This window comes from Galendromus occidentalis, unplaced genomic scaffold (assembly GCF_000255335.2).
Source record: "Galendromus occidentalis unplaced genomic scaffold, Mocc_1.1 scf7180000077124, whole genome shotgun sequence".
NCBI lineage: Eukaryota > Metazoa > Arthropoda > Arachnida > Mesostigmata > Phytoseiidae > Galendromus > Galendromus occidentalis.
The window spans coordinates 1-13,355 of record NW_003805112.1 but is presented as its reverse complement, the minus strand read 5'-3'; the positions used below and the strand labels follow the sequence as shown (position 1 = coordinate 13,355).

At 51.0% G+C, this 13,355-nt stretch overlaps 2 protein-coding genes across 2 annotated transcripts; both read right to left on the bottom strand.

Annotated features, from left to right (window-relative positions):
* Window positions 1-2,610: 2,610 nt before the first annotated feature.
* LOC100904797 (zinc finger MYM-type protein 1-like) lies at window positions 2,611-4,845 on the bottom strand. The gene has a single exon (XM_003741178.1). The coding sequence runs from the start codon at window positions 4,843-4,845 to the stop codon at window positions 2,611-2,613; it is 2,235 nt and encodes a 744-aa protein (XP_003741226.1).
* Window positions 4,846-9,926: 5,081 nt separating this feature from the next.
* On the bottom strand, window positions 9,927-10,949 carry LOC100904361 (uncharacterized). The gene has a single exon (XM_003741176.1). The coding sequence runs from the start codon at window positions 10,947-10,949 to the stop codon at window positions 9,927-9,929; it is 1,023 nt and encodes a 340-aa protein (XP_003741224.1).
* Between the last annotated feature and the right edge of the window lie 2,406 nt (window positions 10,950-13,355).

Sequence of the window (13,355 nt, the reverse complement as noted above, 5' to 3'; positions counted from 1 at the left end):
GGTTGTTTTGAAGGTTTTTAAACATGGTGAGATTGTCTTCCATTGGTTTGTTTTTGAGAAACTTGAAGGACATGAATTTCGAAATTGCTGTATCTTTGACGATGCCAGTTTGGTTTGCGAATCTTCTCTTGATCTTTCCATAGATTTCGCTGGTAGTGAGAGTTTCGGTTTCACCATAGAAGAGAGTTATGATAAGATTTGGGTGAATAGAAGAATAGAGAATTTGTTTTCCGAGTAGATTTGCTGCCTTATATTTTCTGACTTGTTCTTTTCGAATAGTGGTCCACTCATTCCTTTCTTCCGTTCCTTCTTCTGGCATCACCAAAATCCCAGCAATAAGATCTACGACATCGTGATTTTGAGATAGATAGGGATAAGGGATTTCCAGGCCACGTAGTTCTGTCCATGCTCTTTCAGCGTGACTGGGCATTGTGTCAGGTTCTTTTTATACTCTGGTTCTGAGCCTGACATGTCCGGAATGGACATGTTTGATCCTGGTCTTAGAAAGTAAATGGTTGCTTACTTTTGTGGATCGTTGAAGAGCTAACTCGTGCTGATAACGTATTCGATATTCACGGGACACTCAGGTAGATCTCAGTCTCTCGGAGGACCCTCGTAAGGTCAAAGGAAAGCCGTGGGTGCTGAGAGACCTAAGATCTCTGAGCCGGTTGGGAGATCCTCGAACGGAGGCTACTCTGATCAAACGCAAAAACAAAGTGATCCCATCTGAGACGGAGTGATAGAGACTATCGGGAAGATATTCAGGCAGAAGATTTGTGCTGAGGTATCGGAATCAGTTTTTTTTCGGTAGTCCCGAAAAAAACGGATGAGACGCGAGATGCAGGCAAGATTGATCAGTTTACAGTCTGCCTCCGGTACGTCACTTCTAGAAACGATCAGAAAGTTGTGGTGGAAAACTTCTTGAAAACTTGCGAAGTGTCAGACAGGACGGGAAGTGGTCTCGCTAAGCTCATCTTGGAAACTCTGACGTCGGAGGGCATTGATATCACTAAGATGCGGGGACAAGGCTACGACGCGACGGGTGCAGTACAATGAGCGGTGCTTTAAAAGGATTTCAGACACGAATCGAATGAACAATACCTCGAGCGCTGTACTTTCATTGCGCAAGTCACAGCCTAAACCTCGCGATGGTTCATTCCTCGGAGATAATCACGATAAGAAATGCTGTGGGAGCTATTGCCAGCGTTTGCGCCTTCAAATCGAGCTCTTCCCCGCGCATCGCCGCGCTCGAGCATCAAGTCGAGCGTCATTGCGACACCATCGTAGGTCGGCGACTCAAGCCGCTCCGCACCACGGGATGGATAGAGAGTCACAAAGCATTCATCACGTTCAAGGAAATGTCACGGATACTCCATTGGTACCACAATAAAGCTCGATGGTGGCGTCTTGGTCGGGTTTCCCTCTTGCCCCGAATCCCTCTCGCCCTGTGGCAATCGACGAGGTTCGGCGAGAACGTGCAACATTCTCACGCAGTCCCTCTACCGCATTGCACGCGGTCCCGACCCGGAAGACCTTCACCTTCGAGTCTCACTCGAAAGTCAGTCTTTTCCTTTTCTTCCGTCCGTGAGAACCGGAATAGAAACTGTAGATGATGACGCGGATACTTGAGTTCGTTACCGGAACTGGGTTTTTTATTGTTTCCACAATTGGGCGCGAAGCCAGATGGCGCTGTCAGGATGGCGCTAGATATGAATCCTACAGAAACCGTAAATAACATTGGTGTCAGAAGGTTACAACCCCGCCGATCAACCAACCCAGCTTCTTCCATCTTCGTAATAGACATCCGCTCATCAGCGCTCAGTCTCCGAGTTCATCCGAGTTTCACTTGGATCGAACAAGAAATACCAGCCCACGTGTGCATATTCATCAGCAATCAACCCCTCGCAAGTAGGTCTCACCGAAGGCGACCCGGTTCCCGGAAGTCTGCGAGTTCCCGATCGCCACGCGGAGATTGCACGTTGCATGTGTACGCTTCGCAAATCATCCTCATCGCACGAGTGCTTCCTCACCACTCTGTGAGTACTCGCCATCGATCCATTCCGTCTCACGGAATCCAGGGAAATCCGTCTCACGGAATCCCCCACCAGATTCCTTATAGTCGACCCTTTGCGGAGTGCTCCCAGGCCAACCTCAAGCGTCCAAATCGCCTCGGTTGGAGTTGCCTCCCCCCTCTCGACTAGACAACACGAAAATCGCGGATTCTTCCCGTCCGTTCAAGATATTTCTCGTCCCGCGTCTCACGCGACTCCTCTTGGGATCCCAATAATCTCGCTCTCGTCGCACGATGAGCTCAGAAAATAAGACCCTGATCTCAGTGGAGGAGGGAAATGTCGGTGAAAGTTCAGATTTCTTCATTGCAGTGCAGCGTCTCAAGCTGAGACCAGTGGCGTCCGTAGGATTTTTTCTTGGGGGGGGCCAAAACATTTGCTCCGATCTCAAGACTCGAACTTCAACATTTCTCTCTTCGAGTGCGATTCCACCATCGGAAACAAGTATAGAGGGCTCACAAATGTTTATTTTTATTATGTACAAACGTTTTCTCGTGCAATGAGCGGTACAATTCCAGAAGAAGGCTCCTGAGACAACTGATCAGAGAACCAAGTCAAGTCTTCTAGGTTTTGATGCTAGGGAGTCGAGAATCTCATCGGGAGCTACACAAATTTCAGGATGGATTCGCATCGATGCCAAACCGTTCAATCTTTGTTCAGTCATCGTCGACCTGAGATATGTTTTAAGTAAGCGCAGAACGCTGAACGTTCGTTCTGCGGAGGACGTTGTCATTGGGAGGACTGCGAAAATTTTCAGCAAGATTACCATCTTGGGAAAACTCGTCGGGCAGCAGTGGTTGAGCGCGTAAATGGCAGTGACCGGCCTCGCTGCTTCCGGAGCTTCTGACCACTTGGCCTTCCATCTCCGATATTCCTCGCGAACCACACTCGTACTACAGTCAAGGTCTGCTTCGTAAAAAGAAAGAACGCCCGCGAGATCGTCGAAGGAACTTCTTTCGACGTGATTCGGAAGCAGGAACTGAATTTTCAGGGCTTCCTCTCGCATGTCTTGAAAAAGCGAGGTGAACTCCTCCACTAGGCGGTCCGCATACGGGAGGTAAACGCAAACTCGGAAGTACTGCTCGATGCTATCCGAAGCATGATTGTCTCTCTGGGTTTGACGATTACAGAGACGCGGCAGACGAATGTCAATTTGAAGAGCAGCACAAGTGGTTGTGGCTTCATCGAAGATCGTTTTGAAGTCAGAGTCCGCGTTGAGTCTCGACGAATTCAGCTCATTTCTAAAGCTTTCGATGGCATCGCGGGCGGCGAAAACGTCCAAGCTCTTTGATTGCAGCTGGATGGAGAGCGGGAGGAAAAGCGCAGCGAAGCGCTCGATGACAAAAAGTGAAATGACGAATTCGCCCTTGCAGATCGCACAGAGTAATTCGTTCGCGCGAGCCGACGGGTCCCCCCTCTGGGTCGCGATCGTCTCTAACGTGCTGACCATGGGACTCAGAAGTTCTTTGAATGTTATGAACGCTTTATGGCTCTCCACCCTACGTGTTGCACAAAGAGGCTTCAGGCGCCGGCGCCGTGCTCTGACCTCCGGCATCATGGTTTCGACCGTGTCGTGTAGCAACTTCACCCGGCAAGGGGAAGCGCTCATGAATGAACAGGTGCTGGCGATAGTGCCTACCGTCAGTCTGATTCTCGTATCGTCAATCGAATGAGCCAACGCCAGGTTCAGACAGTGGCTGGCGCAGTGGGAATAGAGGGCTTTCGGAACAATTTTCTTAATCTCCGCTTGAACACCCTTGTACTTCCCTCTCATCGAGCTACACCCGTCATACCCTTGGCCTCTCATGTTCGCGACGATTATCCCCTCTTCGTGCAGGGCTCGGGTTATTGTCGCGGCTAAGCCGGCGCCAGTCTTATCTGTCACAGCGGAAAACGAGAGAAAGTTTTCTCGCAGAACCTGTTGTCCATCGAACGACGAAACGTAGCGGAGGCATATCGTGAGCTGATCAATTTTACTGATGTCAGTTGTCTCGTCTGCCAGCACCGAGAAGAACCTGGATGCGTTCACTTCAGCTACGATCTTTTTCCTTGTCAATACACCGATGGAGTCTATCACCTCGTTCTGAATTCGCACGCTCGTGTAGGCGGCATTCCTCCCACATTGGAGAAAATGCTCTTTGAGACTTTCGTCACCTGCGTCCATTCGGAATCGCAACAACCCTCGGAAATTGCCGTCGTTCTGTTCAGTTTCGTCAATGTTGCCGGAAACTTCGATCCCCGCGTCTCTGTGTCCACGGAGAGCCACCCCTTGCTTACCGCAAAAAATAATCGTTTTGATGATCGGTATCCATCGTGATCTGTTCTTCGCAATTTGTTGTTGACGTCCTTTGTCAACGAGGCTCCTGACGTCAGTGGAATCTCCGTTTCCAAACCTTTCGATGAAATTTCTGCCATCGAGTTCTGCCTCCTGGTGGTAGCGAGTCTTCTTGTGCTCTGCGAAAACTTGTCGAGCTTTCTTGTATTTATTCTGAGGCGAGCTAACGAGAGACTTCGGTATCCACTGTCTGCCTGGACCGGAACTTTCGGTCTTCGCGAAAAGGATACAAAACTTGCACAAAGCACCCCCTCCATGAAGCTCAGTGTAGGCCAACCACGGCCGTTCCCTGAGGTAGTGCAGCTGGAATGCTCGAGTTTGCTGACCCTCCGCCACCTTTGGAAAAACATAGTTCGCGTCAGGCTTCCAGCAATTGAACAGCAGTTCATATTTCTGTCTGTCAGTCGGACGCGGTAAGAGAGAATCCTGGGAGCTCCTCATCTGGTGGCCGATGTCAAGAGGATTAGTCAAAACGTTTGTTCTCTTCGACGGCGGCGAGACTGTAGGTGATTCGTTTCGAGCCGTTGAAGATTCAGCCGACGGAGGGATCCGCTCGGATCCGCGGATCCCTCCGTCGGTCTGCCGAAGAAATGGTCCAGATTCCTTTGCCTCTTCATCTCGACTCCCTCCGACCGAATGGGGATACGAACGTATGGAACAGCTCTGAACTTTCTCACAAGGGAGAACACGGCGACTCCGAACAGTAGGAAACGACTTTGACGGATTCACAAACAGATCCGTCGTCGGCTAAATAGTTGTCAGCTCTCTCTTTCTCCGGGATGCCGAATTCCGGCAGTAGCGGTGCCAATGATTCTAGTCACCATTTCTCGTATTTCTCAGGTCATTCGATCCCACAGCGACCTGTCTCCCACTGACCGGCGACGAAATGATGGAATACTATTTTTTCTCCGCTCACGTCAAAGTTTATTGAATTAATACCGATGAAGCTCTCAGCCTGTCCGATCCCACTCAGTATGCAAGCGGGAAAACCTCCCGAAACTTGAAGTTTGATAGTATGAACACCTCGGCTTGGAGGGGGGCTATATCCCCCTTAGCCCCCCCCCCCTCGCGGACGCGCCTGGCTGAGACGCTCCACTCTCACAAAAACTCTGAATAAGGCTAAGCAGATCATCAGCGACAAGACGGACTCTGAGGACTACTACAATAGAGCGTTCCGTCTAAACGGCGCTATCAAAGCTGCAGCTAAAGTAACAGCAGAAGTCTTCGAGGGACTCGTTTCCTGCGCCAAACGAGACAACGCAGTTTCGAAATTGGAATCTCAGTTCTCTCGACAGATAGAGTACGAGGAAAACACCGACGACATACTAGAAGAGTTGCAGGCCAGGATCGATGCGGTCGCAGCGAAACTAAAGATCCTCAACGGACGTCCGTCAGCTTCGATCCTATCATCGTAGCTCCGCGAAGATGCTGCTCCCAATGAAAGAATTCAGGAAGGCCCGGAGGACCCCGAAACTCAACAGCGAGATTCTTCACAAGCAGAGGGTGATTCCGACGCTACAACTGAAGCCGCGGGTAGTCTCAACACATCGCAAGCTCCGGCATCACCACCTTCCCAGCCCGGATCTCCAAACCCTCACTGGTCCGAGTAGGATCTCGCCTCCAAAGTACCAAAATTCAACGGCGACGTCGCATGGTTTGAGGAATGGTGGGAGCGTTTCCATTATTATATCGACTCAAGACAGATTGACAAGACCGAGAAATGCCGCATCCTGAAGCGTTCTTTGGTGGGCCAGGCGGCCAAGGAAGTTTGCTACATAAACGTCAGCGCCGATCTCTACGAATTGATGAAGGATTCTCTGAAGTCCCGTTTCGGCGACCCAGAGTACGCTCAGCAGGCGCACATGCACCAAGTCATCACCACCTGTAGAGCAAGAAACCTTGCTAGGAATGATAAGTTCATAGAGTTCGTCACGTCTGTCTCACAGAACGTGCACGCCCTTGTAGCGCTAGGTAGCAACTTCGCCTCGCTGTCTCTGACTGTCGCTCCGATGACTCTAAGTTGCATTCCCGAAAATTACCGTCTGAAGTTCAATGAGTCTTGGGCCGACGAGAAAGCAAAAGGTTCAGTCCAACCAGAATCTCTCATACGCTTCCTCCAGAGGCAATCTAGAAACTTAGAACAAAGTAACAAGCAAGCCAGCTTCGCCCTCTCTGAAAACCCAGGCTCCAGCAAGCCAGACAGGAATCGAAGATTCGCTGACAGAAAAGACTCTTCTCAGAATGCTGGCAAGCCCTCCTACAATCGAAGACAGCAATTCTCTTTCGCCGGCGTAATCCCAGACCCGGTATGCATTTTCTGCGCCAAGAAGCATAAGAGCTTCGAATGCCAGGAAAAGTTATCGCCGAGCGACAGGCGGAAGATATTGGAGGAGCAAAACGCATGTGCCAGATGTTTCAGGAGAAATCATTCTAGCGACAAATGTAGAGCTAGGGCGAGCAACTGCGAGAAATGCAAAGGACGTCATAACGTCATGGTCTGTCCCAAAGGAGGTCGATCTCCGATTCTCGGAACCAGCCCGACAGACAAAACATCAGCGTGCCAATCGGCACCCAGCGCGGATTCTCTCGGCACCTTGCTCCAGACGGCCTACGTTTGGGTGGTCAACGGGAGCAAAAAAGTCATTTGTAGAGCAATCTTTGACCCAGGGTCACAGCGCTCATTCGTTTCGAATAAGATCGTCAAGCTGCTCAATCTAAAGCCAGTAGCTCAAGTAGATCTCAAAGTCCACGGAATCGCGGGACGAGTCTCGAATAATCATATGAACATCGTTCAAATAAGACTAAAAAGTAGATTCTCAGATCAGCAAATTGTCATCGGCTGCCTCCAGGTGCCCACTGTTATTTAAGGCCCAATTCCGAGAGCCCTATGCCCAAGCGATCTCTCCCCTCTAGCCGACTCCAGAGAGCCCGATTGCTCAGACGTCATCGACGTTCTAATCGGCGCCGATGCCCTCTACTCAGTTTACTGCGGCATGTACCGCAGGGCGGGCGAGTACACGGCTTCACCAACCATTTTCGGTTGGGTTCTCTGGGGAGCTGGCGGTAGCAACGTGTATACCAACTCGGTTATCACGTCGTGTGGTATCCTTCAGGATTACGGGAGCAAGTCAAATGATCTTGCAGTTTACGCGCCGTCCAGAGCTAAGAACCATTCAGACGATCTAGAATTCCTGTGGAAAACTGAAGTTCTCGGAATAGAAAACTCGGAGGCTAATGACAACAAATCCTCCTTAGCAATGGAAAAGTTCTTCAAAGATACCATCAAGCTCTCTCCAGAGGGTAGACTCTTAGTATCATTACCCTTCAGGGGAAATAAGCGCACTCTGGGCTCAAAGTCGCTCACTCTCGATTAATAGGTCTCTTAAGAAACCTGAATAAGAAGCGTTGGAAGAGGCAACGAGCGGCTCTCTGATCATTCTGGAAGCAATTTCAGAACGAGTTACCACAGCACCTGCGGTTGCTCCACTTCGCGAAGTTCCGAACTCGCGCCCCATCAAAAAAGGCGATATCTGCCTGCTTCACCGAGCAGAAGCGTCTCGGGCCTTCTGGCCGCTTTGTATAGTTCAAGGAGTTTTCGGCGGGGAGAGCACCGACTCGCGTCGGAGGTCGTGCCTCAGAAAAACGAGTCCGGGTCAAACCCTCAGGAGATCAATACAGATCCTACACCCGTTCGAAAGGGAGAAAGTGAAATTGTAATATTTATCAAGTTCTTTCGCCCGGGAGTGTCACGGATACTCCGTTGGTACCACAATAAAGCTCGATGGTGGCGTCTTGATCGGGTTTCCCTCTTGCCCCGAATCCCTCTCGCCCTGTGGCAATCGACGAGGTTCGGCCGGAACGTGCAACATTCTCACGCAGTCTCTCTACAGCGTTGCACGCGGTCCCGACCCGGAAGACCTTCACCTTCGAGTCTCACTCGAAAGTCTGTCTTTTCCTTTTCTTCCGTCCGTGATAACCGGTATACAAACCGTAAATAACAGGAAATGCTAGTGCCGATTGTTGGCGCCCTAGAAATCGCCATGACAAGGAGAGATTCTAGTCACCGAGCCGAGGAGCTCCTATCTTCGATTTGCAAACGTGAATCCCTCGTCGCACTCCTGGTCATCGAGAGTTTGGCATCGCTCGTAATGCCATTATCAGTTGCGCTACAATCGACCGAACTGGACGTTTCTCGCGCCCTGGAGACGGTGGACAGTATGACTGCTGTCTTGCGGCAGCGGCGAGAAAACGCCGAAGCAGCTTTCGGAGCGATTTTCGCAGAAGTTTGCGCGCTTTGTTCTCTGATGGAAATTGACTCGAAACTGCCTCGATTGTGCCACGTTCTCAATCGACCGAATCATCCTTCGCAGACTGTGGAGGAATATTTCAGAGTAAGCCTGTACACTCAATATGTTGATATGTTGATCGTGGAAATGGACACTCTCTTCAATGACTGTAGGCAAGAGGCCATGAAGATTCAATACCTTGCGCCGCGATTCATCGAAAATAGCTGTTCTGAGGATTTGGAACATGTGACTGAGTTCTACCAGGGTGATCTTCAATGCAGCCGAAGCACTATAAAAGGCGAATACGAGCGCCGGAAGCTGAAGTGGTTCCAGACTCCCAGAGTAGAGCGGCCACGGAATGCTGTGGACGCCTTGAACTATTGCGTGGCTGATGATTATCCAAAAATATCGACTTGACTGCAAATTTTCGCGACTCTGCCGGTTACCACAGCAAGTCCCGAACACACCTTTAGCATCCTCAGATTGCTCGAAACACATCTCCGTTCAACTATGAAAGAGGAACGGCTCAACGGCCTCACGTCGATGAAGATACATCGCGAAATCGCGATCATCCCTGAGGAGGTCGTCGAAGCACTCTCCGCAAAATCGAGGAGACTCGATCTGATCCTCTTACTGCCCAGGAAAAAACCGAGCCTTTCAACTGTTTGTTATCGCTTTCTGTTTGCGATTCTGCACAAATGTAAATAAATTCATTCAATGAGTTAGATCACAGAGGAAAAGCTCTTCTCACTCCTCTTTTGAATTGAGAGAATTTGTCTAATAATAGGGCTTCCAAAGAGCAGTGAAGTCCTGAGTGAGACGTCCCCGTCATCACTGAGTGGACCCCCAAAAAAAAGCTGGGTACGCCCCTGTGTACGGCGATGGGTGCCGAAGCAGCTAGATGTCTACGCAGCTGCGGATTCGGCACAGGCACCGGCATAAATGAAAGACGCGGGTTCTCAGACTGTACCGGGGTGCGCTCTCTTCAGCCAGCGAGAAGCCCTAGGTATAACTTAGGCTTCCCTTTCTCTCTATGAGAATCTAGAATAAGAACACCTCAATCTCATAGAATAAACCACAGTCTTGTGAAACCTCTGCCCGAGTGTATCTTCGATCCTGCATCCGAGTGTCAGCGCCTGAACTCAAGTCTCCCTACTGGTGAAATCGTGCCGCCGCGGGAACGTTCCGTTACTTTCGAGTTCTCTCCGCCTACCCACAACACCTGACAAGTTTTGATCAGACAAGTTCCAAGCGGGGGATCGAAAACTCTGACTCCAGAGGAGCCACTCTGGCCTTCGATGCTACGAAATGTACCTCAGCGCCACCTGTGTCAAGGAGCTCTCGAATGTAGACAACTGTGCCGAACGCTTCCATCGAGGCGTCGCAGAACGCGCGCAGCTCTCTCTTCTTGGCTACCGGCTGGGATGCGAGGAGGTTCCTGTTTACAAACACTCCACGCGCTTCTCCGAGCGTGTCGGCGAAGTTCTTGAATGATTCTAAATTTTCCTCAACGAGTAAATCGTCCCTACTAACTTTCTGACGCCACAGTGATTGCAATAAGGCCTTCGCCTTAATGGTGACTGGTGAAATAAAGCCGAGTGGATCGAAAATCTGTGCCGTTCCCCCCAGCAGAGTGCGCTTTGATGGCGGATTAGAACCGAGAGTCTCCAACGCCGACTGGACACCGATACACAGACTGCCCGATGGCTGATTCCAGCTGAGCCCAAGAAACTTGGAATCGGGTTGATCGCTCACTATTTGGATATCCGGGTCTTTTTCCATTTTCCGCAACTCCGATGCCAACGCTGAGTCATTCGTCGCCCACCGACGGAGCTTGATCCCGCCCGCACTGAATGCGTCGAACATGAATTCGGATATCTCACGTACTCCCGACACCAAATTCGCAGACGCCACTAGATCATCCATATAAAAGTTCCGGTCGATGTCTTGTAAAAGAGTGGATCTTTCGGGATATTGCTCGGCGAGCTGGCCGATATGATGTTTGATGCCCGCACAGTGTATGAATGGGCTCGAAATTATCCCGAAATCTAGGACTGGGCTCCAAAACTCTCGGATGAGCGCCTGCGGGTCTCTGCTGATGCCTAGGGGCCAGAAGAAGCGCGGGAAAGTTCTGCGGTCCGAATGAATCCCGTACTGCAGGGAAGCGTTCTCTATGTCCGAGACGATCGCGATATCGCCCTGTCTGAACCTCAACAGAACTTGGACGACATCGGGCAATGAGTCATCTCCGCAAGTCATAAATTCGTTCAAGGCCGCTTAGTCTCTTCTTGGCGCGCCTGCATCCTCGACGACTCTTACCTTGACAAACTCCGCGGCCAAATTTCGTTCAATGACTGGCAACAGCGGTAGATAATGTACGAGCTCTTTCGGTTTCTTCGGCTTCGCGATTTAAGCGTAAGCTTTCTCTACGTACTTTTTCATCTCGTCGTCCAACGAGCTCAATAGTTCTATGTTGTTATGCGTCTTGGCGAGTAGGCGATTTAAACTGCCGCGAGCTATGTTCTCATTATCGCCAAGGGTCCGTAGGTTGTTTTTGAATGGCAGGGTCACCATATAATGACCGTTTCCCAGGCGTGCCCTCAATGCCGAGCCCTCTTCGATGTCTCTGAGGTCCGACTGAGGCTCGATTCCTAACAACTCTGTTGACCACAGATTCTGTAATCCGCTGCTAGCTCTTCGTTCGGACTTCTATCTCTGGACCGCTGGACGGTCGGGCTCGGATCGAGTCAGTCTCCCTCGCGACTAGCGATGTCAAGTTCACGACTTCAGAGCCAACGAAGGTTCCCGGCTGGTATAGGTTGGAGGTCAGGAATGCTGACGTATCTGCTCCCACCGCACGTTCCCTTGCCCGACAGCACCCACGAAATATGGTGCTGGTCGCTGCGATGCGATCCTCGAAAATACGTCCCTCACCGCGCGAGACCTTCGCTAGGAAATCCTGACCGATAAGAATTGGTACCACAAGGTATCACGGGAAGAAGAAAGGATTTTCAACGAAACAACGAACTTGAAGCAATGGAAAGACAAAGGGTACCACGGATACCACAGGAAGAAGTCACGTTTTTCAGCGATCCAAGAAAAAGTGCTTTTTCCTTAATTTTACCGTGCATAACACATACGTTGTGCCGTGTAAAAGAGTGCTTAGTGTCTGTGGACTGTACTGAACACACAAAATCGCCCGTTTCAAACAGACATGGCGGAAGCGAGCGACCTAACATTTCATGCCTGCGACGGCTGCAAATCAATGGCCGCATCCTTGGAGGTAGGGGCGGGACATTGTTGTATAGTCGGCAACATGAATAGCAAGCTCGTAGCCGTCGAAAATAAGCACGAGGCAGCCTTCGTTGCGGCCAACGAAAAGGCACTTGAGGTAGAAGGACTCAAGACATCACTGGCCGAAGCAGAGGCGAAAGTGAGCGTCCTTGAACTTAAACTCCTCGCGCACGAAGAAACGCTCACCACAACCAGAGCTGAACTCGAGGCCGCGAGAAAGCTTTGCGAGTTGTCCGTTGACCAAGCCGCCCTGGGGGTGACTGCAGCTCTGCAGCTGTCTCGGACATGTCCATCGAGGAGCTCCTAGTAGTCCGTCAGAAGAAACTGTCAAAGGTGTGCGCGCTAGCATACCTTGACAGGATCTGCCGTGAACTACGATACTCTGATGGCTCAGAGTTCGACCTCAGAGTTTGGCGAGTTTAGAGTCAAACAGGAGATGCTCTTAGCTGACGTGATCAGCAGTGCTCGCAGACTCTGCGTCGACTTCCCAAACCGTCAAGCCCATGTGATTGTCCATGCGGGTGCGGCAGACATCTCTGAAGCTCTAAGCAGTGCGACTCCATGTGGCTTTGAGGAAATAGCTGCGAAGATCATCGGTCCACTCGCCGAACTGATGGCCCAGGAGGCAAACATCCTCTCGGTAACATGGTGCACCATGATCGAGCCCGCGGACGGTCACCATATCAGGCAGATCAATCAATTCATCAAAGCCCCCGATGAGGTGAAGTCCCTGAGACAAACTGAGGTCCTTGAACTTAGAATGATCCCAGCGAACGAAGGCTGCATCCTTACTGAAGGAGAGGTCACTTGTTATACTGACTGCGGACTCCGTGTACTTCGTGACTGGGTCGATCAGACACTTAAGTTGGAATTGGGGATTACTCCCGACAATTTACCAGAACTTGGGTTTCGCGAAAAGTACGAAACGGAGACGGAGGACTTCGCTGAACTTCGTGCCGCCCAGCGAAAAGAGTTCCTGAAAAGGAAACGACTCCTGAAGAGAGTCATCCGTGAGGCACAAGGCACAGTATCCAGCGAAGGCGATTCCGACGACGAGCCGGTTCGCCCTAAAAAAGCAGCCGCGCCCCCGACGAACCGAGCCGAGGCCAAAAAACAGAGCTCAGGCAGAAGGGATCACGTCCGGGATCTCCGCAGCGCCGCTGGTGGTAGCGACGACAGAGCGACGCGGCACCCCAACAAACCGGGGCCATCACGCCAAGTTCGCGGTCATCACAGCCAACATCAACCAGCTGCTCCAACCCAAGCAGTAAGGCCGCGGAAAGCTCCGAAAGCACACGGACCCGCCGGCCAGCCTGCTATTCCAAAAGCGGAGAAGCGTTCGAGAGTCCCCGACACACCGACAGACTCCAA

Excerpts from the sequence above, each read along its gene's own strand:
- LOC100904797 (XM_003741178.1), bottom strand. The coding sequence starts at position 4,845 with ATGAGGAGCTCCCAGGATTCTCTCTTACCGCGTCCGACTGACAGACAG.
- LOC100904361 (XM_003741176.1), bottom strand. The coding sequence starts at position 10,949 with ATGACTTGCGGAGATGACTCATTGCCCGATGTCGTCCAAGTTCTGTTG.